This window comes from Lycorma delicatula, chromosome 10, assembly GCF_047948215.1.
Source record: "Lycorma delicatula isolate Av1 chromosome 10, ASM4794821v1, whole genome shotgun sequence".
Taxonomy (NCBI): Eukaryota; Metazoa; Arthropoda; class Insecta; order Hemiptera; family Fulgoridae; genus Lycorma; species Lycorma delicatula.
In genome coordinates, this window is record NC_134464.1 from 35385176 (window position 1) to 35410986 (window position 25811).

The 25811-nt window shown below is 25.2% G+C and overlaps 1 protein-coding gene across 2 annotated transcripts in view; it reads left to right on the forward strand.

Annotated features, from left to right (window-relative positions):
- LOC142331083 (uncharacterized) overlaps positions 1-25074 on the forward strand; it is a 282018-nt gene extending 256944 nt beyond the window's left edge. Inside the window, exons 9-10 of one of the 2 annotated variants that reach the window (XM_075376746.1) lie at positions 13185-13328; positions 24806-25074. In XM_075376746.1, coding sequence (XP_075232861.1) covers positions 13185-13328; positions 24806-24928 — 267 coding nt within the window. In that variant the 3' untranslated portion in view covers positions 24929-25074. The remainder of the gene's footprint in view (positions 1-13184; positions 13329-24805) is intronic. The other variant, XM_075376747.1, reaches the window with a different exon arrangement.
- The last annotated feature ends 737 nt before the right edge of the window (positions 25075-25811 follow it).

The window sequence follows — 25811 nt, forward strand, 5'->3', positions numbered from 1 at the left end:
TAAATCATCTTTTATGAATTTCTTCAGTTTATTACCACACCCAGTTTCAATATCACAGTTATCACAATTTAGCCTACATTTTTCTATAAGTTTATTGCTTTAGATATTTTACCATCCTGCATTCTCTCTATAAAGGTCCAAAGAATTTCAATTTATCTTTCCTATCTTTATCAAGAATTCTCTTTAACTCTTGATTATTATTTGTTCTTGTTTTCTCGAGTATGCTACTCAGAGATTTTATTTTTCCTACTTTTTCTTTCTTCTAATTCTTTCTTATCCCTTCAGCAGCCACTTTCCTACTGAATATATGAGGATTGGTAGGTAAGAAACTTTGTTTTCTTTGTCCTTTTTCTTCTATGTAACAGTATGCTTTGAAAATTAATTTTCCTATTAACACCCCAATTCACCAGTGATTTCCTTATTCAAGTTCTACTGTAATCTTTCTTAATTTCCTTAGTCTTTAAATTCTCTGTAATTACTTTATGCTACTTTATTTATCTTTCTTAAAAAAAATATTTCATCAAAGACTGATCATCCTTGTCAAAAGCCAAACTGCTTCTCTTCCAACCCTTGTTCAACCCTAGCCTTCAATCTATTTTTACTCTACTGTTTATTATAATAAAAAATATATTTTCTTTGTTGCCAACACAATTAATATAACAAACTGTTGACAATACAATATTTACTATTACAATTAATACTGACAATTTGGCTGGACAGATTTAGTTGTGTGTATTTGGTAAACCCGTGATACTAATTATTTTATGAAGCTTTTAATCATTTCAAAATGTCATGACAGTCTGGTAGATTCTTCTCTTAAGTGTCTAGCAAGTTTCTTATATAATACCAGTACCATCAAAATTCCAAAAAAAGATTAATAATTCATATGTAATTATCAGATTTAGCAAACTTGTTTCTAGAAATTTATTTTACTTTGCTATTCTTAAATAGAATTAGTATTTTTACATATAAAATACTAAATCTTTTAAGAACTGACATTTTTATTTACATTTTACTTTTTCATCTATTTCATCCAGTTTTTTCCTTAATACCATTAATAACAAGAGTAATAATTGTTTCATTTTCACTAAAACAAATATGAGTGGAGTTTGAAAAGTTGTAGCTAGATTGGTCTTTTATAAAATTAAATAGAAATTTTTTTTCTATTGAGATTGAAAGCAGTTTTTTCTATGTAACATTTTCATAAATTAAGTCTAATTTAAATGTAAAATGTTAGCTAATGAGGTAGTCCTTGATTATAATTAACTGTTACTTATATTTTTTTTTTTGTTAAAAAAAAATCTGGTGATATTTTATTATTCTATATCAAAATTCATTAAACATAAACAAATTTTATAAAATTTTAATATATATGAAAGAGGATTTATGTTTATTTTTTCATTTCAACTGTTACTTAATATAAAAATGTTAACATATTTTTGAATTTAATTAATATAATTGGCAAGACATGTAAATTAGTACTGCTAAATAAAACATATTATATAAATTACCATAATAAACTGAGAGTTAATGAATGTATTATTCATTAATTTCAGTTTGTAGATTTTTAATTAAATTAACTTTGTTTTATTTTTATCTTGTAACGGTTTAATTCGTATTTAAATTAATTAATATTTTTCTTTAGACAGGATTGTTCAGTTAATTCACTTAAAATAAAAATTAATTGGCTAAATCATTAATTTTATGCCCATTTTTATTATTAGAAGTTTGATGTTCATGACGCATCATTTATAAAAATATAGAATGGTTTTTAAATTGATTATAGCGTACTTATTCTAAAGTGAAATTTGTAAAATTTTACTTCAGTCTGAAGTTCTATCTTATACTTAAATTAAGCTTCTTCAGAGACTACCACCACATCATGATGTCTACTTGCATAAACAAAAAAATATGATTTCCTGAATGTCAACAAATTTAAGTGCTCGAAGTGTAATAAGTTCTGCATAGGAAAACCAGGGCATAGGTTTTTACAATGAAGTAACATATAAAATTACTTCAGCCTATCATTGCATCCATTTTTACAAATCGCCTTGTTGAAACAAGTCACATGTGCACAAAAGTCTACAGTAATATTAAAATCTTATATATAAGCAGTTAAGGATAAAAATTAGGTATTTATGACATTTGAAATGTAAAAACAAATTGAAACAAAAAATACAGAAAACTCTATTGAAGATGAAAACAGTTTCACACATACATATTTTGAACAAATTATGTACTACAAAGATCCTCAAAACCTAATCCAAACGTTGACACCACATCTAACAGCACAATACTCAGCCTTTCCATCAGAAGACTTTTTATAGGATTTTGATTTATGGCATTATTAAATCATAATCAGGTAAAATTTTTGGTAACTTAAAATAAAGCATGACCACCTTCATGCAAGCACCTGGACTATTCAATAATTTACTTAACTAAGCTATCCAATATTTACAAAAAATTTGTATATTTTATGAAAAATTGAACTTCTGTGTGTAATCTTAGTAACATATTGTACTTTTGATTTTAACTTTTTTAAATTCAGTAAATAAAATTGCCATCTCTTTTCTTTTCTAATTTTTGTATGGACATTTATTGTCATAAATATTCATATTTTATTTTGTATTTATGATCCTTTGAGCTTTTTACAATTATATCTAGAGAGTGATAATGTATCTAAAACAAGAATATTCAATCAAATTTTTCATCTGTGCCTTAGTTTATTTAATGAACTTTTGTTTTTTATCCTTCCTTTTCATTTATATGTTTTGATGATTAGGGTTCTTCCTGACTAATTCCCGATGTTATAAGAACCATTACTTTTCAAGGAATATATAATATATATTCCTAGTTTTTAATCTTGACTAAAACTAATCAACATTCTATCTTTTTTTGTTTCTGTAAAATCACTTTTCACAAATGTGTCATTGTGTTCGTTGATCTCAGTATAATGACATTTTATATCAATAAAAAGATATCTGTATATAATATTAGTCAATTTGCCTTACTTTCATACCATTTCTAAGCAAGATAGAAATTTAGCTTCGACATTATTATTCGTTATTTTCCTCAATTTTTTGTATGTTTTTCCATGACACTCATTCTATTATTATCTTTCCCAATCTGATCCCCTCACTTGATTCCTTATCTTATAAAACTATTTGAACTTTAGTTTTTGTAAATATTTTTCTTTGTTCAATGGTATTAACAAGCATCAGATTTTAGTAGGAAAGAAATCTGAAAAAAATTGTTATTATTCTTTATCAGGGACTAGTTATAATAATATTTCATATTTAAATTATATTTTATCAAACAAGAACTTTAATTTCATCATTACAGTATGCTATGGTTCCTTATTCTAATAAATAATTATAAATTTAGTGTAATGTCTTAAGTGAAATGATTACTTTTAAATGTCACAGAATGAAATGTCAGTGGATCTTTTCCAATAATAAGCAGCATAAACGTGCCTTTTAGTTGGAAATCTTAAGAATTATGAATTACACAAAATTTAACAGTGCAAACTGCCACCTGAATTGTCAATTTACTATTTATTTTGTTTTTAATTTCATTTTATTTTCTCTTAAATAAAATTATTTTTTATATTTATTTTATTTTAAATTCATTAATTTACGTCACTAATGTTAGATTTTTAAATTTGTTTTAACTACCATTTATATTTTATTTTACCGTTTCATTAATTTCATCATTAATTTACTTATTCACATTCTAATTATTAACAACATATTTTTATACACATAAATCACATTATTGCATGTTATTTTAACAAAAAGATCAGTAATATTATATTGTTGTTAGCCCACTGGGCTGGTTTAGTGTTAACTCGTCACAAGTCAGTTAAGTTGAAGGTTTTCAAGTTCAAATCCTAGTAAATGTTATTTACTTTTACAAATTTGAATAGTAGATTATGGATACTGGTGTAGTTTGATAGTTGGGGTTCAATTAACTACACATCTCTGGAATGGTCGGCCTGAGTCTATGCAAGACTACACCTCATTTACATGTCATACTCATCTTTTGGTCCTAGGGGGGGTGGGGTTGCTTATTGTTCACTGATTGAACAGATTGCACTGTACACATTTGGAAAAATCAATTGTTGCTACATAAATTCACGTCGGAGGAATGGATCATTTGTTAGTGAATGTACCAATTGCAATGCACTATATATAATTTTTTTTTTTTAAATTTGACTGAAGAATGTAAGTAAAGAAGTAATTGTGCAATTGAACAGGCATGTTTACACTTCTAATATAATTAGTAGAAAAGAGATCTGGATCAGTTCATCTGCACTTATATCTTCTTAAGTCATATCATATTTCACTTTATATATCTTTTGATGAATCTTTTTTTCTCTACCATTAATATCGAGAATTCTTCTTGATTTTTCCAATCACCTGGAACACCCTTTTTATTGTTCTATTTATTAATTAATCTACTTCTTTATTTACTGTGGATAATAAGATACAAATTTTCCACCAAAATGAATCGTTGATTTATAATCAAACTTTGGGTTTTGATTATCAGATTGCCCAATTAACTAATAGTTTTCATAATTCCTTTATTCATTTTAGAAACTATTAATATGAATCAACATCGCAAGTAGATTTTCAAAAATGATTACTTCATTTAAGTTCATAAGTGTTTAAATCGGTTTTGGTTCATTGGTCACGGCTATAAACAAGAATAGATGAATCACCTGTAGTTGTCAATTCTTTAGTTCAAACTTTTCAGTATTACCTTATCAAATTTAATATCAGCATTTTTTCTTGAATTACTATGTATTATTACTATATTATAAAAAATATTTTTAATTATTTAACTATTAGTCGAACACAGAATGGTTGCCCTTTTATTTAACAATAATTTTTAAGTAAAGACAACTTTTCTTATCACTGTAATAAGGAAATTTTAATTCTTCTTAAACTGTATTAATTTTCATTATTAATTTTATTAAATTAAATACTTATTTTCTATTTTCAAATTAAAAAAAATTCTTATGATGAATTTACGATGAATTTTCACAAATTATAATCATGACTTTTTTTATCATTTGTTATTGTATTAAAAAAAAAAATTGTGCCTTTTTATTTAAAAAATCAGTAACAATTGCGATATACTAAAGGTTGGTGAATAATCCTATTTTACTGTTTTAACAAATACTTTTAAAATGTAAATTATATACGTAATTATTTGTTTTTAACATGTTTAATAATATTAATTAACTGTAGACTAATCATATTAAAAAAGTTTTATAAATGTATGTGTAATATTTACTACTCAACTTTATGGGTCAATTTATGTATTGTAAAATTTTTATTAATTATATATATTTTCACTAATGATTCTGGGTCTTAACCAGTGGTGGCTCATCTCTAACAACTGCAAGGGGACTTTTGGTTTAAATGATTTTTTTCAAATTGCAGGATTTTTTTCCATTTATTAAATTGTTAAACACTTTATTTCTTGTTATTTTTGAAATATATATAAGAATATAAAATAGATAGAATTTTTAGCAATAGAAATAAACAAATATGTAAATAAATTTTACATATATACATATACTTGTTTTATGGTGCTGCAGAATCTAGGTTTAAATCTAACAATCTAACATAGATGCTACCTTATTATGCCTCATTATGAAAATATATAATCACAGATATGAGACAGTGCAAGTCATATGCCAAAGATATAGCCACTGTAGTGGGTGATGCAATCACTTTGTATCAACATAGGGAAGATTGGATCAAGGGCAAAGAAAGGAAGATTAATCTCCACTCACTTCTCCTTTAGTAGTTTACTGTTTAAAGCAGTACCATTCACTTCATAAAATAAAAACAAAATGATTTGCATTTGGTGTAGTGACGTTAACTTCATATGAATGAATTATTTTTTTATAATTACACATTACAATAATAATCATATTTATTTACAAAAAAAAAGATTACGGAATAGTAATTACATAGGGTTATTTCAGTAATGTAAATAAAACTTCAAATGAAAATTGATAAAATCTGTTATAAACTACATTCATAAATTTTAATTTTTAGCATAAATATATTTTATTTGTCATATGTTACATATGTAATAAGTTGTGAGTAATCTGAGATGAAGTACAAGTCACAAATCACTCTTCAATTGACATAGTTATTCTCAAGAATAACTATGCCAATATTACGAAATAAAGTTTGGAAATTGTTTCTCATTTCTACTTAATGGATTAAATATAATGTCATGTATCTTCATGCAAAGTTCACCAAAATTTAGGTGACATTTGGGGTGAATACAAAGTTGTAATACTTAATGTATACCCCTTCTCTTGTGAAACAGACAACAATGTTAAATTACAACACAACAAAAAAACACAAAATAAAAAAAAAAAAATTGTTTTCTTGCTACAATGTATTATATACATTGCTTATACTCAATACAGGATTTAAATAATATAAAAGTAAAGTTAAATATCCAAAGAGATGGACTTGTGCAACAAGATTGGAATCAAGATTACTAATAGTGTAAAAAAAGGGTTGTATTTAATAAAATAGAATTCAACCACTAACTTTATTACTTAAACAATAATATAAAATCATACAATAATTAAGACATCTGTATAATTTAAAACCAAAATATAACATTTTTATTACAATACAGTATCAAACATTTATACTATTGTTAATATACTCACTCATTTATGTCTTATAATTTTAAATTAATTAAAACTATCAGTTTAAATATAACAAAAACAATTAATAATATATAATCTATAAGTAAATTGAAAACTAATTGATCACAAATTTGCTTAATTTTGGTTCCAGATATGATTTTTCAAATTTTACATATTAGGTGCTCTTTTCTTATCTCTTAACAGTCATATGGTCTGTAAACCTATTAAGACTTGATTTTTATAAATACTAAGAAAAACAAGTAATGATAAATTTAATAATGTGCAATGGGTTTATTTTTTATGGGTCTTATCAAAACCCTTCATTGGTAAGGGTAATTTAATGAGTCTCTACTGGTTCTAACCAATATTCATATAATTAATTGATTTATTTTGAAAACACTAATGTTAGTCAAGTTACATCAGTAATATTCAATATTAAATATACGTTACTTACTATATACCTTAAATATTGTGTTTATGTATGTATATGTACGTGTGTTATTAATATTTTTGTTGTTAGTTTTCTTTTTTGTAGTTTTGTGTGAATAATCATATACAATATAATTTACCACCTCACTATTATTATTATTATAATAATAGTATTATGTTTACTTTATCTTAGTTATATTGTTACCAGTATTATAAAAAAAAATATTTTTTTTTGCTTTCAAGATAAAAATAAAATTAATTATTATATATATAAATAATTTTGAGTAAGATATATAATGATGTTAATCCATTCATCTTAACTGATAATATTTAGAAAAACTTTGTAATAATTAATCAGTTTTAGTTAGTAATAGTTATAGCAATAAATATTAGAGTAGTGATTGTTAGTAGGTATGTATTAGCAAAAAATACTATATACTATTCACATCATTAGATTAGAAACCACTATGGTTAAATTAATCTAACAGTAGTAATTAGTAATAAAAAGGTAAATAAATTACCTGAAATACATTCCATTTATTTATTAGTTAATATCTTATAAACTATAATAAAAAATTGATTATTATTTATCTTTTTGTTAATTTTATTTGTTTGTTCATTATGTTTATATTAGTCAAAGATTATAATATCTATAAATATATAAACAAAAGAGACTATTAGAGGCTGTTTTCGTAAATCAATGTAGTCATGTATGTGGTCGTTTTGGTATTTTGTTGTTATGTGCGTGTATATGTGTGTTTATATTTAAACAAACATGTGTTTTCAAAAGTAAAAACATAAAGGTCTTCTTTTTTTCTTTTTGGATGCAACATTGGCTTAAATGTATCTAAACAGTGATGAAACATAAAACAAAATTTTTCATTTTAATAATTCACATTGTATTTTCATGATATGTGAATGTTTTATAAAATCTCTGTAAATGTATATAGAATGCAGAATAAAATTAATTATAAAAGGTCTAGTGACAAAAAATTTGAAATATACTTACATACAAACATATAAACACAATCAAATCATATAATTATTATAATTTTCAAAAAAGAAAAGTTACTGGGTTATTTCTAAGATTAAAAACAAAACCATATTAAATAGAAACTGATAAACACAGTAACCCAATATTACTGTGGGTTACTATAATATTGTACACTCAATACGGGATTTAAATTATATAAAAGTAACCATATTAAATACACTGTACTGAATATTACATAGTGCAGACTGAATACATGAGAATATCTATTTGCCGATATAAACACAAACAAATACTACACATAATAGAGTCAACCTTTACAAATCAACTCATAGAAACATAAAACATATACAAAAATATAAATCAGAATTAACTATTTACTGCTTATTACATATATTTTTTCTCTTTGTTAAGTGCTTTCCTAGAGATTTCTATTTTGTCAGAATTTATCAGTATATAAAAATTAGATTAAAAGCATATTTGAAAAATTAAAATATAAAGAAATTTATCATTTCATTCACTGATATAAATTCTTTTTTCATTCAGGCCATCTATGGGCTACATATAACAATTCTTGTTTAGGTTTTATCTTCTTTTTTTCCCAATCTTAATTTTGCTGCTTCCCTTCTCTCCTCTGAGTAGTCCACACCTTTTTTTCTGTTATTATGCTGAAAACCTTAAAAATGTTTAACTGCTTCTCTACCTTCCTCTGTCCAGAATTGTTTGTTCTTCAATGTCCATCTCTTTAATGTCCTTAATAATTTTCTTAATCCACTGATCTTAGCGTTTGAAGTAGTAGAGTCATTTTTTCTTTTTGCGTCTTCTATTTTGTCCCCTCCTTCTATTTTATACAGTTCTATGGATCTCAATCTCAATTTGTGCTGCCTCTCTCATTCACTTCATTCCAAAGATGTTGTTAGTATTTTCTTTTCCACATTCATAATCCTTTGAATATCTAATGACATTCAAATAATGGCATTATTTTATGTACAATACTTCTGATCTCAGTGTGCAATAAAATGGATTTTCTGTTGTACATGTTTTCTGACAGTTTATATCCTAGTTGTATTATTTGTTTCTTTTTCTGTAGTGACCCTTTTTCTTGGTTGTGGTTGAATTCACTCTCCCAAATACTTGAATTTTTCTTTTTTCTCTATTGTTTCATATTTTATTTTTATCTTTCTGTTTTCCATTCTTTTTGTAGCAATTAACTCTGTTTTATCCAAGGAGATATTTTGTTTAAATTTCTCAACAACTACTTTAATATTTCTTTTAGGATTTTAATGTCCTTAATTTTTTTTGGAAAACAAGACTATATCAACCCCTATACCAATCTCAAATGGTTCTGATTATTCCCTAAGAATTTAACTTTTGAGGCTGTAGTTTTGTTAATATCCTTAATTATGTTTAGTTGTGTTCCTTTCTATTTTTATTTCTAATCCTTTAAAGAGTGATTCTCAATTGATGCAGTCATACTCTTTTTGAAGTCTACAAATGTTACAGCTGTACTTTTACTGTTTTAATCCTGCACTTCAGGATTCATTTCTCTTTGTATTCTCCCAGGAAGTTTTCCACGTATGGTTCAAGCCTTTGCAAAAGTGATAATGTTAGAATTTTGTTATGGGACTGAGGTAAAGCACTTCTATAGTTCTTAATTCAGTTCTTTCTTCTTTTTTCAGTATTGGGTAGATTAATGCCGTTCCCTGTTTTCTACACTCTTGGATTTTTGCCTTCCATTCAAATGCTTTTTAAAGCAAATAAATTTAATCATGTTGTTAATACAATATTTATATTTTAGATCTTCGTAAAAGTGCTTAACAAAGAGGAAAGAGAAGTGTGTATTACATTAATAAAAATTAATATTTTATGGCTAAGATGTAACTTTTCAGATATAATATATTTATTATATAAAGTATGTTATAAAAATATTACATACAGCACATAAAAGTAAAGATCTCAATAAGCTTGAATAATATGAAATTTATAATTTGTTATTGGCCAAACACATATTAAACTAAGATAAAATATATTATTCAAATGAAGGGATTTCTTATTGCTTTAAGACAGGTTTTATTCACAACACTGCCAATAGTAACCCCACTTATAAAAGAGCTGTATTAACGTTAAAAATCTTATGAAATTTATATTTCCATATTATTTGAAAGTGATTTGTTAAAAGGATTAAAACAGAATACATTTAAATAATCTAAGAGTATTTTTGTGTATTTGTAATGATAGCATCGTGTTTTTCTTTTTCCTTTTTATTCATAGATAATTTATAATTCATGTGAATTGTACAATTAATGTATAAAGAAGAAATGCAGACTGTATTTTTTTTTCTCAAACAAAGAGATGCAGTCATAATGAAACAAACATGGATTGTTCTATTTAAAAATATTTAACTCTGTCCGTGATATGATTGAGAGTGTTCAGATAAACGTTGTGTTTTTTAAACACTTTACTCTTATAAATAAATATTTGATTATTTTTAAAATTTAATTATATTAGTAAGATATCTGTCTGAATAATTCTCACAATTCTCTGCTACTACATAATTTATATTATCTGTGAATGTTTCATCAACTTTGAACTTAAAATGATTAAAACCTTTATTCCTTTCTCAGTTTAGAAAATATTAGTACATTATATTTATTTACTAAGAAAGAGCTGAATATTAAGGCATTACTGTAAATGCATTATGGTTGTTTAGTTACAGTGCTGCCATCAATTTAAAAAATGAAAGAAAAAATACCTTTATTCTTCAACTTTCACTTATGGATACAAATAAATGAATATCCTGTTTTTTCATATATTTATGGTAGCTAAATAAATATATATAAATTTTACAAATAATTGATAATTTAATTTTAAAATGAAAGATTATTGAATTTATAAACCTAAATATTAAGTATTAAATAGTTTATTCAGTAAACTTACTAGTAAGATCATAATCAGCCAATCAGTCATTGTTTAAAGTATATAATAATAATAATTATTAATTATATTTAGAATAAAAAATAGTGCTAGAATTACCTTTATTTGAAATGCTTTTATAATTAACAATATGAAAAATCATTGATTTTGCATTTATGCTTAATTCATTCTTTTTTTATATTTTTTTCTTCTTTTCCCAATATTTAGTCTTAGTCTACATCTCATTAATCATTATTAATTATTATAAGCTTTAGATTCACAAATTCCAATAGCATGCTTTATAGTTACTTTCAGCAAATATGAATAATAGTTTTGTTTGATAATAATTATTCAAATTTCAAACGGCTGATTAATTTAATTGTTAGGTTAGGTTAGTAGTTATATTCGTAAGGTTAATTTTTCACAGTAAAATTATATTAATATATATATATATTGTGTCTACCTTAAATATTTTTTAATTAACTATTTGTTTAGGGTAACCTCTTAATCAGATTTATTTTTTTGGCCTTATATTAAAATTATATGTATATATAAACTATATATAAACAACACTTTGTATTGAAAAATGCCTGAAACAAAGATAATCCAATTTGTTTTAATTAAAATAAAGAGCTTGAAAACTTGCAAGTATTTTTTTTTAATTGTGGACTAATAGAATTTTCACAGATATATCTTCAGCTTCATTTTAAATGATGGGGGTGCAGTAAGAAAGTCTTTGGGGCTATTTCTGTTTGAATTTTATTACATTGTTTTATTTTTGATATTGCAATACAAAAATAAGGTATAAAATATAAATTGAAAAAAGAAATTAAACAAAAAATGTCAAAAGTAAAAATTATTTTTAACTTCTGAATCACTATAAGTCAGCAAAAATAATGATAAGTCAGCAAAATAATTTCAAATCAATTCAGATTGTATCAATGATTTATACTTTACCTAATTTGTCTAATTTACCCATTGTACTTTTTCTTACATTAGTACGTTTAGTGACATATGTGATGACTATGTTTTCTTCAAAGCTTTCCCCAAGAAAGTGATAAGTCATTTTATAAATTAAATAACTAAAGAGATCTATAACCATTGCTTTTAATGTATCTCATCTTAAAATTTAAGTGAGGCCCCTGGAAACTCAAGGTTTTTTTTAATATAGTTGATTTTTTTTTAAATTTTAACAATTCTGCTTTTTTCTTGCTGAAAATCCCTTTTTACCTTACCTTATTTTACATTATCTAACCAGTCATTTGAATCAAAACTGTTTCATTACCACCTCTTCTTCAGCCTCTCTATCCATCTATCACTCACCATATTCTCATTGTCTCCCATTATTTAAATATCTTTCTTTACGACGAGCTTGTGTTTAAAAGTCATTTCCTTCTTATTTTCCACAAGCTTTTTTTTAACTATTCTTTTTTCTAGCCTCAGAACATGTCTCAGTCACTTTTCATTTTTTATGTTAGCTATCGTATCTACTTTCTTAAAAAGTTCATCAATTTCTAATTATTCCTTTTACTTTACTTTTTTCTTCTAATGCTTTAAAAATTAGTTCTGAAACTAATAGTATTGCTTTAATAATTACTTATTGAAATAATCAGCATTTTTCATTTTTTTTACTCAAACTTTTCTGTATCTTGGCATTATCATACATTCAGCTTTCTTTTTTTTGCTTTTTTTGAAAGTAAATAAAATTTTCACAGTAAAATTATATTAACAGTTTTTTTAATGTGATACTTTTGATTAAAGTTTTTTATTTGAATACAGTTTATTTACAATTAACTATGTTTACCAAACACCTTTTCTATTTTTAGGCCAGTATGTGTAAAATAAACTAGATTTAAATCATTTTTATTTTATTTATTTCTTTTTTTAAGAAATTACATTTAATAAAAATATTACAATTTAATGAATTGAATTGTACTTGGATCTTCAGTAAATTGTTATAAAATAGAATAAAAATGAATAAATTTATTAAGTGAAACTATAAAAATAAGAAGTTATTAAATTACCCACTTTTATTTATTAAATACTATCAAATCTGTTTTAAGTTCTTCACATAATATTGTAGCTAAAGAAAATTAAGTTTTATTATATTTAATGATTATATAATTTAATTAACCTAACAAATAATATTATTAAATAATGTTGTAGATATCATATGCAAGTGGTCAAACAAGAATAAAAAAAGTATCTACAGTAGGTCTTGAGACAAGATACAATACTAAATATAATTATTATTATAATAAAAAATATTTTCAAAAATTATATCATATACAAGAAATTATAACAAAACAGGTGAGTCAGACTGTATGAAAAATTAACAGGTTTTTTAAAAGATTTATTTACTAACAGCAAACTAATATTTTTCTAATTTTTTATTACTAACCTGATAAAGCTTACTGCCTAGTAAACATTTTATTTTCATTTATTTTTTTTTGTATTACAATTTTTCATTTGTGTTTTTTGTTATAATTTTAATATTGTATCTTGTCTTTTTTTTTCTTAGAGGATGACGTGTTTTAAATTAATTGCTATGAATTGCATAAAAAGCTTCCCTATACTAAACTTAAATTTTTCAAATAAAGGTAATTAATTAATATTATAAAAACAAGTAGTAATAAAAAAATAATAATAATTAACTGATATAACAGTATGTTAATGTTATTACTAAAATAATCATTGTTGTTTTTTTATACTTCATTATGAAATAACATAAATAACAAATAAATTGATATCATAAATACATCATATTTTGTTCTTATGTTGTTCATCTGTTTTCTCATTTCCGCTTAATTCCTTTTTATTCCTTAATTTATTTTTTTAATTTGCTTCATTATTAATATTTTTTTCATTTTACATCACATTTCATGTTATATTAATTTTATTTGTCGTTCCACAGTTAAGTTGTAAGTTTAATTTTTTTCAGTGCTATATATGAAATGTTTTTTTAAGAATTAACTTTTTTACTTTTTTTTATTAAAAAGATAAAAAAAAGATAAATATTTGCCTTTTAGTCTGTCTGTCTGCCTGCTTGTCTGGTCAGTTATATAATGTTTCATATTTTTTATCATAGAATAATATGTCATTTTTATTTATTTTATTATAATTAGTAATTTTTTAATTATGCTATTCAGAAATTGTAGCATTTTTTCGTTATAGTTTTTTATAATTCAAACATTTTTAAAAATTAAGATATAAAAAAAGTTTTATTATAATTTTTTATAATGACTCAAACCAAATTAAAAATATTTTGTTTTACTGACATCAAATTGTTTATATGTAATAGTGATAATTATCTCTAAAAATAAGAGATAGTAAAGAGAGATAATAAGAGATTGCATTTTAATAGTAGGACTTTGATAGTAACAATTAATACTAACTTTTGTTATATTTTAAATATGGTTTTGATTCTTTTTAAATAATAATGATTCACTTAAATAGTTGTTAAGTAAGTGGAAAATAAAGATTCCAGTAAAGAAATATTGCAGAGAAATGTATACTTATAATTGAGTATTGTCTGAAACACACTTACCATTGGTGACCCTTAGCTCTTTATAAAGGAAACATGGTAAATATTACAATAGTTAAAGAACATAGAATATATTATTAATTTAAATGAATGCCTGAGATGAACTTTTATTTTTTGAGATAATTTAGACTTTGAAGCACAACCTTCCATAAAATAAATAAATTTGAGGGATACTTTTGAAAAGATTCATTATTAGCAATGTGTAATTTGCTAAGAAGGTGTTTTCCCAGCTTCAGAATCAACAATTTTTATATTATGTCCTAAAGAGAACCTTTGGAGATATTTAAAAAAATTAATGCAATCTAATATATGTGATATTTATTTATTTGCTAGCAAAACACAATTTTTTGGCCTTTTTTCTATTTGTATGTTTGTCATTCATCAGTTATAGGCAAATGTGTTTTCCAGTTTTTTAAGGTTTTGGAGTAACGGTCCTTGATATTAGCAGAACAGTGTAAGTGTAACAATTTTTCGTAAAATTTAACCTATCAAAATGACAGCTGTTGACACCCTCACTTGCCAAGTTACTGCCTCACAGATGATGTTTGTACATATTTGTAATTACAATTATGTGTCACTTTGTTTTATATAATATTGTACATGTGTAACCTAATCATTAGTTTTTAACAGTTTTCTTTTATGTTGTTAAAAAAGTGAATACTTTTTGAGATATTTTTGTCTGTAGATAATTTTATAGTTATTGCTTGCATCGTTAAGAGAAAGCAAAAACTATATGATAACTCTACAGTGATTATACGGAGACACTCATGTATAATCACACAAAACTATTATTTTTAGTCCATGTAACCACTTGTTATATCATATTCTGTGTGTTTATTTTAGGCTTTAAAAACAAAAACTCAATCCCATATGTAGATTTCAATTGTTTTATTTTTAGAACAGGTGACAGATGATTCATTTTTGTTTACCATATACATACATTTTTTTGTTTGAATTATTATATACGTCAGCATTGATGATTTTATATATACTTACAGCTGTAGAAGTGAATTAATTGTCATGTAAAACTCATAAAATAAACTGAGATTGGTTACAAAAACTATTTATTATGTCGCTCAACAAAGGAACAAAAAACACACTTAAAGATTAAATGAAAACACAATCCAACATTAAATTATTAACACCATATGTAGCATTTAAAATAAATAAATGTAGTTGCTAAGGGAAACACTATAAGATACCAAACAAATAAAATGACCAAATTTGACAATAATACAAATATATAAAACATAAAAACATTGTATATAAATATTGATACTTACTGACAATTGTTTTAACCTGATATGCTTTTTTTTTGTATTCATTTTTTTTTAATTATTCCTTTCAACAGTTCATTTAAATTATGATCTATATAATTATTATTTTTTAAATCATGATTCATACTCTATTAATCTTAGTGTTCTTGTGTAGATCACTTTCAGTTTTCTAATAATCCAGTCTTGTTTAAAATATAAATATTTTTTATCAGATATAAACATAGTTTCAATAAATATAACATTGAATGCGAATATTATGAAATAATTGTGTGAAGTATTTGAAACTTGTATAAATTATTTCAAAGCAAATTGAAAATAAAGAAATTCACTGGAAGAGGGGCTGAACAAAGTAGATTTTTGAATACAAAATTTCAATAAATTTTTTAGTCAAAAATCTCTGAAAACTTTAGACTTATTGTGTTTACCCGACTAAAAAGAAGGTCAATGTTATACAATTTTGTAGGTGCTTGTGTCTGTGCATGTAAATGTGTTTCTGGTACTTTAACTTAGCATTTAACTACTATGACTTTCCTGAATGACGTATAACTACTTGCTTTTGTTATGATATATAGAACAATATCCCAGTTTGAAAAATAAAATTGGAAATATTATTTTGTATTAAATAAATAAGGATTTCTGGTTTTTAAAGTTCTCAGATCAGAAATCATACACATTTTTACTTCTTTTTCTTTCATAATAAACATTTTATTTACTCTTTCCTTGCATGTTTGTTTAATTTTGTAAAAATGTTGTTTCGTCATATTTGAATTTATTATTAATTTTAACATTGTTGTTTACAATTTATATTCAAAAAATTGGTACTAATATTACAGTAGCCGGCCAGGTGGTATGCTACCAAACATTCTTACTTCTCATTCATCCTGGTCCAGGGTTTGATTTCCAGCAAGGATCTAGTATTTCCTTAACATTTCATACTCATTATCATAAAAAAATTATCTTTGTAATTGAGCATTTGCCTAAAGAGCAAATGAATAAATAATGCCTGATCAGTTATACCGAAGAAAACAGTAAAGAAATTGGTGAAATAAACTATAGGAGATTTTAGAGATGTATGAGGGGGTACCGAAAAAAATGAAAATTGTTTTTTTTAGACCAGTGAGTTGGTAGTGCTGCCCTCTCCCTCAAGTATGCTTACTAGACACTCTCCCTGATCAGTTGGCCGGGTAGCATTCATGAGAAACCATCAAAACAGAGAGAGTGAATGTTTTCTTAAACCCCTCCCAAAACTCTCCACGATTTTTGCAATGGCAAACTTTTAACAAGCAATGTGCCAACATCAGATTTTGTTTCCTTTAAAGAAAACAGTGACAGAAACTCTTTCAATGCTTCAGGAAGTTTGTGGGAAGGAGCTCTAAAGCCAGGCAAGAAATTATGAGTGATTTGCCTGGTTCAGAAGTGGCCTAATGTCACTTGAAGATGAGCCTGTTCAGATCGCCCCTCAACAAATAGAACAGATGAAAATGTTCAAAAACTGTGTGATCCATCATGTTTGATGTTTGTCATGTTTGTCATAGAACAACTGACAAATTGGAGGAAATAATGGAATTCATTGAAAAGAATGCTAACTGAAGATTTGAACATGAGATGCATTGCTGCAAAGTTTGTTCCATGAGTGCTTTCCAATGATCAGAGACAGAACTGTTTGAAAATGCGCCAGGATTGAAAGAACAGATACAAATTGACCTGGATTTTTACTCAAAAGTCATCACAGGGGATGAATCTTAGCAAAATAGCAGTCCAGCCAGTAGAAGACAGATTCATCATTCAAATTAAAAAAAGCACAGCAAGAGAAATCAAGTGTGAAGTGCATTATGGTTTGTTTTTTTTTTGACATCAAAGAAGTCTTCACGTTGAATTTGTTACACAGGTCACCGCAGTGAACCAACATTCACTATGCACTTCACCAGCTGCAAGTGCTGAAGCAATTACGTGAAGCAGTGAGAAAAAAAACTATATTGTGGCGATCTGGGGACTGGCTGCTTCATCATGACAACATGCCTGCCTACACAACATTGAAAATCAATTAGTTTTTGACAAAAAACTGCGTGATAACAATTTTCATGATAGAATAGTGGTGTCTCTGCCTTTTAACTGTAAGTTCTGAGTTCAAGTCTGTAATAGGCATGGCATTTTTCACACACTTTATAATTCATTTCAACCATCATAGATACTGTAATTTAGCAACAGTCTGTGGCTGTAGGAATAAATAGATAACTATTAAGTTTATATTAATATATATATATATATAGAAGGAATTGCAAGATTGAAGAGATTTTTTTTATAAACTAGAAATAAACAGAAATTTAAGTTTAAGTTTTTTCAGTAACACATTGGTTTTGGCAACTGAATTGCTAGACATTTGTATAATTTCCAATATTATTTTTTATAATATTTTAATACAACTAAAACATTTTTTCTTGGATAATTGGATAACACTGGGTACAGATTGTAACAATAGAGAATAATTGTATTTTTACTTCATAAACTGTTAGCAATAGGTATATGTCAGGAAGTACAGTAGCTATAAAGATCCTCCCAAATTTCTAATGTCAAAGTCTGGTAACACCTGTAAAAATATGAATAAAAGATAAAAAGGAATGTTTCTAAAATATACAGTATGTGTATTAATATCCACAACTGTAATACCTGTAGAAGTCCTTAAATAAATCACTCACTTATTTGATATAAATGATTTATTTGAGAATTTATGCTAAATACACAGTTTCCAATCAACATACCAAGCCCACTGAAAAACTGGTGATATTTTGCCTTACAAGTGAGACACCGTTACTTTATTTGTTAAGGAATTGATTATTTAGTGAACATTATTACATTTACTGAGCAACTCTGACTGATGCTTCTTGTACCTTAGTTGCAACTTATGATGTGGTACCTATATCTCAGCCATAATAAAGACTGGGACAGGTGTAGTGTAAAGTAAAAAATTAATACATCCCTTTCTGTTGTAACAATACTTGATGTATAGTTAATAATTAAAAAATATCAAAGTAAATTTAATGAACCTAACAACTATTGAATTAGATGAAATTCAACAAATTATTCCATTTATAAACTAAAAAATAATGACAGAACAAAATTAATTATTAGAAAATAAAAAATTTACTACAATCATAAATTTTCAGTAATTATCAGCAGTATAACTATAAAGTTCATCATAAAATGTTACCTTTCTTTTATTAAAATTATATTTAGTACATTCATATGAAGATCATATTTTTTTGGATTAACTACCTGAGTACATATTTTCCAACTTTTTTGACAGAATGGGTATGTATATCCGTTACTTGTTTTAAATTATCAATATATTTTTCTTATTTCCTTCATTGCCAAAATCCACTTCTGTTTGATCAGATTATTTAATGATTTCAGTATGTTTTGTTGTTTTTTCCTCTTCATCTTAGAATAAAATATGCAATATATTTTATGCGATACATATATATGTATTGCATAAAATATATTGATAAAAGTTTCCAGTATTTATGTAATTTATTTGAAATACTATAAAACTATTAACATCTAATAGATATAACAAATACAATAAATATTAACATGCATAGATATAAACATGGAATATCTATATTTTTTATCATAACGAAGGTTGTAGGCAATCTGATATCAGATGCAATCAAAATATCCAAAACCTAAACAGCTGTTGTTAAGAATAACAAACACCCTATACTAGATTTATCAATAAAAGAGTGAATTTTCTAGTTTCTCTTCATTAAGCCAAATATTTGTCAACTATTTGTCATTATTGGATGTCAACTCCACCACAATGTAGGTGATATTCAGCACTACAAGTAATACCATTACTCTGCTCAATATAGTAACTAGTTGTATTGTTAGATTACTTTGAGAGAAAGCAACTATAGTATTTCTTTTCTCTCAGGTTCTCGAGAGAAAGCCAATTGATTGTTAACTCTTTCTATTCAGAAATTTTGTAGTAATGTGTTCTTAATTCCTCTATTCACTTCGGGATCAATATTAAATAAATAAAAATAATTAAACATTATATTTGAAGTAATTAAGGTTAAATCTTTAGAGAAGTATTCAGATTTTAAATAAAAAATAATTTAAAAAAAAATTAATATTGCTTTTTTTTGCTATTCCTGCATACTTGAATAGATATCTGAATTCTTCAGAGTGCTTTTTAATAAAACTAATCCACTGTTTTGATTTAATAAAAAAAGATTACTGTGCAAGAAAAGCATTTTGTACAATTATTTTTTATAATTTCTTGTACAAGAAATATACAAAACATAAATTAAACAAGAAAACTAAGGGAGGTATATATTTTTTTTAAATTTAATATTAAAATTTAAATATTCTCTATTTATAAAGGATATAAGCATAAAGTTTAAACTCACCTCTGTGGCTCACTGCATTACTGGTGCATATGAAAATACACCAATACAAAGTCAACATAACCTTGAGATTGTTCACTAACATAACCTCAACCTCAAATAGAAGTAATGTTAGTCAATATAAATTGATTGTCTGTTGTCGAACTTAAATTGAGTGTAACTGAAGAACGACTCAACTAATCTTCATCAAACTTCAGATACGCACAACTTCAGATACACTACCTCAGCATATATAAATTTCAATGAAATTGATTGAGTAGTTTTGGAGACTTTTGTGCAACAAATTTTATATATAGGCCTATATATATAAGGAAATTGCATTTTAAGTGAATGGTATCTTCGTACTCCTCACACCTCAAAACATAAATAAAATTCAATTTTACTTCCCTATCTCACCATGCAATCAAAAGTAATACCATACTTTTCTCTGAAAAGTAAAAAAATGTAGTAAGCGATAAAATGATTAAAAAGTAATAACTGATAAAGGTTAATTTTAATAAAGTGTTATTAAATACCTTAAAAATATTAAAATATTTTTAAGGTATTAAAAATATTGCTTGAATATTAATTATAAAACATGTTAGATTTTCATGAAAACATAATCTGTTATTATGAATAAAAGTATAAAATATAAAAAAAAAAATGTAAATAGTACTTGTGAAATGACTGCACACCCTGATGAGGTACTTATCCCTTAAAACAATGTCCTGTGTTATAATTTTATAATGTCCTGTTTTATCTTGTTTATAATTTTTTGTTTTTTTTTTCTTATGAAATGAAATAAAATTCCATTAACTTAAAAGTGTGTCTTCAACCTTGCTTTGATTGATGTGCTTTGCATGTGTTAATTGCTAAATAAAATAACTGATATTTTAAAAATATCACATTCCAACACCTGTGAAAGAAGTTACTTAAATTATAAATTGTGTAAAAAATATTTGTATTCGTAAGCCTCAAAATACTATAATAAACTGCCTGGTCAACTTACAATTTTTTTTTAGTCAATTTTAGTATTTTTAATCAGATTTGAAGAATCATTTCTTCATATTTACTTTATCATTTCCTGGTGTTTTTCTTTTCTTCATTTTGTTCAAGTTTACTTCTTCAATTGTCTTTGTTTTTTCTGTAAATGTGTAATATTTTGTAGTTTCTTTCTCAGTGATGAACATTCTTTAGCGTCTTCTTGTGTTGTTTTCAGTTTCTTTCATGTCTCTTTCAGTTTCTCTGTTCCAGTTGTTATTGGTTTTTAAACTTTTAAAATATACAAATAGTCTTTAACCAGCCTGTTAGGGTACATTCTTTGTAGGTGACTGTAGAAGGAGTTTCTTCTTTTTCTGATTATATCCAATCTTTTTGTACAGTTCATTACTGTGTCTTCAGTATTATATATTTATGATGGGCCCTAGGATATTTTTGAATATTTGACATGAATTCTGAAAGGAGACATGTTTTCTCAAAGGAGATCTGCAGTCTTTTAATTCTGCTTGTTTCAATTAAGATTATTTGCTTCATTGCTATATCAATTGAATTTAATATGATAGCCAGATTATCTACAAATGCTTGACAGTCTATTGTTAAGTTGTTTTTCTTGTATTTCAGTCTGATTTTATTACTAATTTAGTGATCTTCCACTGTTTTCTCCATTCTCTAACAATATTTTCTAAATCACAGTTAAAAAGAATAAGTGAGAGTTCATCATCTTGTCTTACTCCAATCTTTAACTCGAGCAGTTTTGTTGGAAATTTCCATCAAAAATTTATTTTGGATTTGTTTGATTGATTTGTTAATGTTTGATTGACGAGTTCTCTTGTTTTATTATTCAGGACAGATTCTCCAGGATTTAAATAGGATTTCACTATCAATTGAATAACCAACAAAATTAACTACACAGTCCTTGGCTCTCAGTATGATGTATACGATAATTTAAGAAATTGTTCTACACAGGAGCGACCATTAGCATTACATATGTATTTTTTCTTTTTTAATTAAATGAATTAAATCTGTTTTTATATCTTTTAAATGCTTACGATGGTTTATTAACATGTACATATGCGTTGTTGATTTTGGTATTTTGTATTTGTTTTCTTTCTTTTGATGTAATTTTTATCACACAGCAAATGTTTTGAGTAAAATAAATTAATTTATATCTTTTCATAGCTTATAATTTTCATGCAAGGACAAAAAATTCACTTTTAGTGAAACTATCAAAATCAATTTATTATAACCATAATTAAAATCCAGGCCATACCTTAATCTAAATTTAAGTTATTTACTGGGGGTCATACTTCCTTATTAAAAAATATTTTTTTGGGGTATGAATTTTAAAAAGTTATATGTATGTCTCAAAAGTTAAGAATAATGGTAAAGGTTTATTTTATCCATCATAATATACAAAAATTACAATTACAAAGCCTTCTCATACTAATTATGGCTGAAAATCATTTTGTACAATAAATACAAATTAAGGATACATTCTATTGTCATGAATGATATTACAAAACTCTAGAGAAAAGAAAATAACATACATTGTATTCAATTAATAAATGCTACTTACAAAGATAATAAGAATTTTTAAGTAGTGTTTGGAAGATAGATGTGCTTACAAAATTTACATAAACTTTCATATACATATAAATCCACAGATAAAAAATATGCATATATTTATATTTCACGTCCCAAGAGTGCATAAAACAGATTATTCTATACCCTCATCTATCTTAATGGGTAAATCATCCTATTTCATTACCCACCTTTTTCCATTTCCTTGATTCCTTCTTCCCATTATATGTTCTGAGGGTATACATTAAACTCTCTAATGCTTACATTAGAGAGTCCTCGACGTAAAGAAGCATCTTCTTTATGTCAAGGATGCTAGTACTTACAAATGGTATCAGCGAATCCTTTGGTGTTATCTGGTAGGAGGCTGCTTATAAACTGATTTGAGGGATCTATTTTCTGTACATTGGCTAGACAATAAGCCAGATAGATCCAGGCGTACTAATCTCCTTAAGAAAAGTATTTCATGAATATATGTTAAGTGCTATTAACATAATGGCTGTAGATGATCTGATGTGGATAACATGTCATTGCTGTAAATGTCATAACCCAATCCCAAGAGTAAACAGAACTGCATGCCAGGCTTACTCCCTAATAACTTTAGCATAAGATACAAAGTAATGTGTAAAAGTGACTCCCATTTCCTTCTTCACTGAGTTAAATATAGTTTTTCACATTAACATGCAAGGCCCATCAAAATGCAAGAGAAATTTAGCCCTAAAAGTGAAATCTTCATTTCATTTACCATAAGAGTTGGCAGTGGAATGAACAACATTACTCTCAGAGAAAATAACTATGACTGGTGTCTCTTGAACCTCAGGTGGTTTAAGAGCATCACATTCTTAAAAAAGACTGGGACAAGTTGTGTAAGGTAGCACATTTCCCTTTAACACATAACCCTTTTCTATTGAGAAACAATAGATCAAATACTCTTCTGCCTATTTTGTAGGAGGTCAAGTATTTCATAAAGATTCATAAATATTTAAAATAATATTAGTAAAAAACGTTTTTGAAACTAGACTAATAAAATACTTATCCATTAACATCAGGATTTTATGCTAAGGATGAATTATTTAAAACTAATTTCCTTGTAAAAAAATTTAACAAATAATAGCGGAAAACTTCATGTGCATAGCTTAAAGCTTATGTGATGAAATAAATACCTTAAAAAGAGTAAAAAATAATAATTGATACTGCTTTTCTAGAAACAAATTTTCATGTAGACCATTTAAAAATAGTGAAATTTTGTGGTTTCCTCACCAAGGAATTGAGGATGAATTATCACAAAACAAATTAGATTAAAAAATTAAAATATTTAGTTTTGAGCATAATATAAATGATGACACTCTCCTTGGTACTGTTTAGTATGTTTTAATATTTTCTTAAAGAATATTTAAATTTTTAAATCTGTCACTTTAACTATGTTGACATTTCTTCTGTTTAATTATCAGTTTTTCTTTTAATTTACTTTATTTTTTATATGTCTACATAATGTTTTCTTACCTCTATCACAATAATTAAAAGTTATCGGAATTCATGTTGATTTTTAATATGAGTTAAATAATTGCAAAGGAGAATTATTTGTAGTTTTCCAAATGAAATATAAATTTTAAATTGCCTTTCATTTCTATTCATGAGGCAAAATATTTTATTCACTTCATGTTCTGTAGCATGTTTCCATAACATGCTATTGTGATATATTATTGTATTTTAATTATTTACTCCATAAATATAATTTGCTGAAAAGCTTGACAAAATGTGATAAAACTTTAAATTCTTGCAAAATTAGAAATTACTTGCTTTCAAATTAATGAAACTTGTACTTCTAAACATCTTATCAAAATTTTCTTTAGTAAGAAGTCCCAGTAGATAGAAAAAGAAGTTCCTTCAATAATTTTAAAATGAGCTGTTGATATTTTTTTTATCATTTTAATCTGTAATTTATATATTTAATTGAATTTTAGCTTTAATAGCTAACAGCTTTAATCTTTTTTTATTTTTCAGATGTCTGCTCCTTCTTCAGGTCAAACGTCATCTTATGTAACATGGTCCTCCAGTTTATCTCCAATGCAACCTGTATCTGAAAGTCCTATTCTTGAATTGACAGAACAAATGGAATCAATGTAACATTAAATATAAAATTCAAAGAAAAAAAATCATAAAAATAATCATAATCATTATTATACGATAAAAACTTTATCATTAATGATAATATTTTTTTAAAAAGTTTTTTATAGTTTATTATGTAAATTATTTACATAATTATTTTATTGCATTTTTTAAAATTATGCTAATTTAAATTTATTGTTTATTTTATTGACAATCATATTTTTATAATGTTAAAAATAAAGTATAATTATTTATTGTTTAATTATTTTATTTCATGTATTTACTTCTACAAATACATTTCTATATATATTCTTTTTTATAATTATGCATCAATAGTGTGATATTTATATATTAATTTATTGATAGAATTTTTTCTTATTGTTTGTTACTATATAAGGTTAATGGATAATTAGTAAGTTTTAAGTAACTTATTAATTATTATTATTATACTTATTAATTATTAGCACTATAAATAATGATAATTGTATGTAATTATATTTATTACATATATTTTGTTTTTAAAGAAATTAAAATATGTATGATAATTTTTATTACATATGAAGAATTCTTTCAAAATACATATTAATATTTATTAAGTGACATATTAATATTTATCATTTATTAAAAGATTAAATTAAATTAAATTTTCGTTATTAACCCATGAATAGCAGAGGCGCAACTAAAAATGTTCACTATTATCATATACAGGAATTTTTAAGGAGCCCTTCCATTATAAATAATTTTTTTTAACTGCAAATTTTGATGGAGCAAAATTTAAGAATGCTATGCATGGTATAACATTTGCACTTATAGAAAGATGAATGGGTTAAATTTATAGACAGAAAGGACAATATGTAAACCCTATAAGATATTAAAAATAAAATGTTTTAAATTTATATAA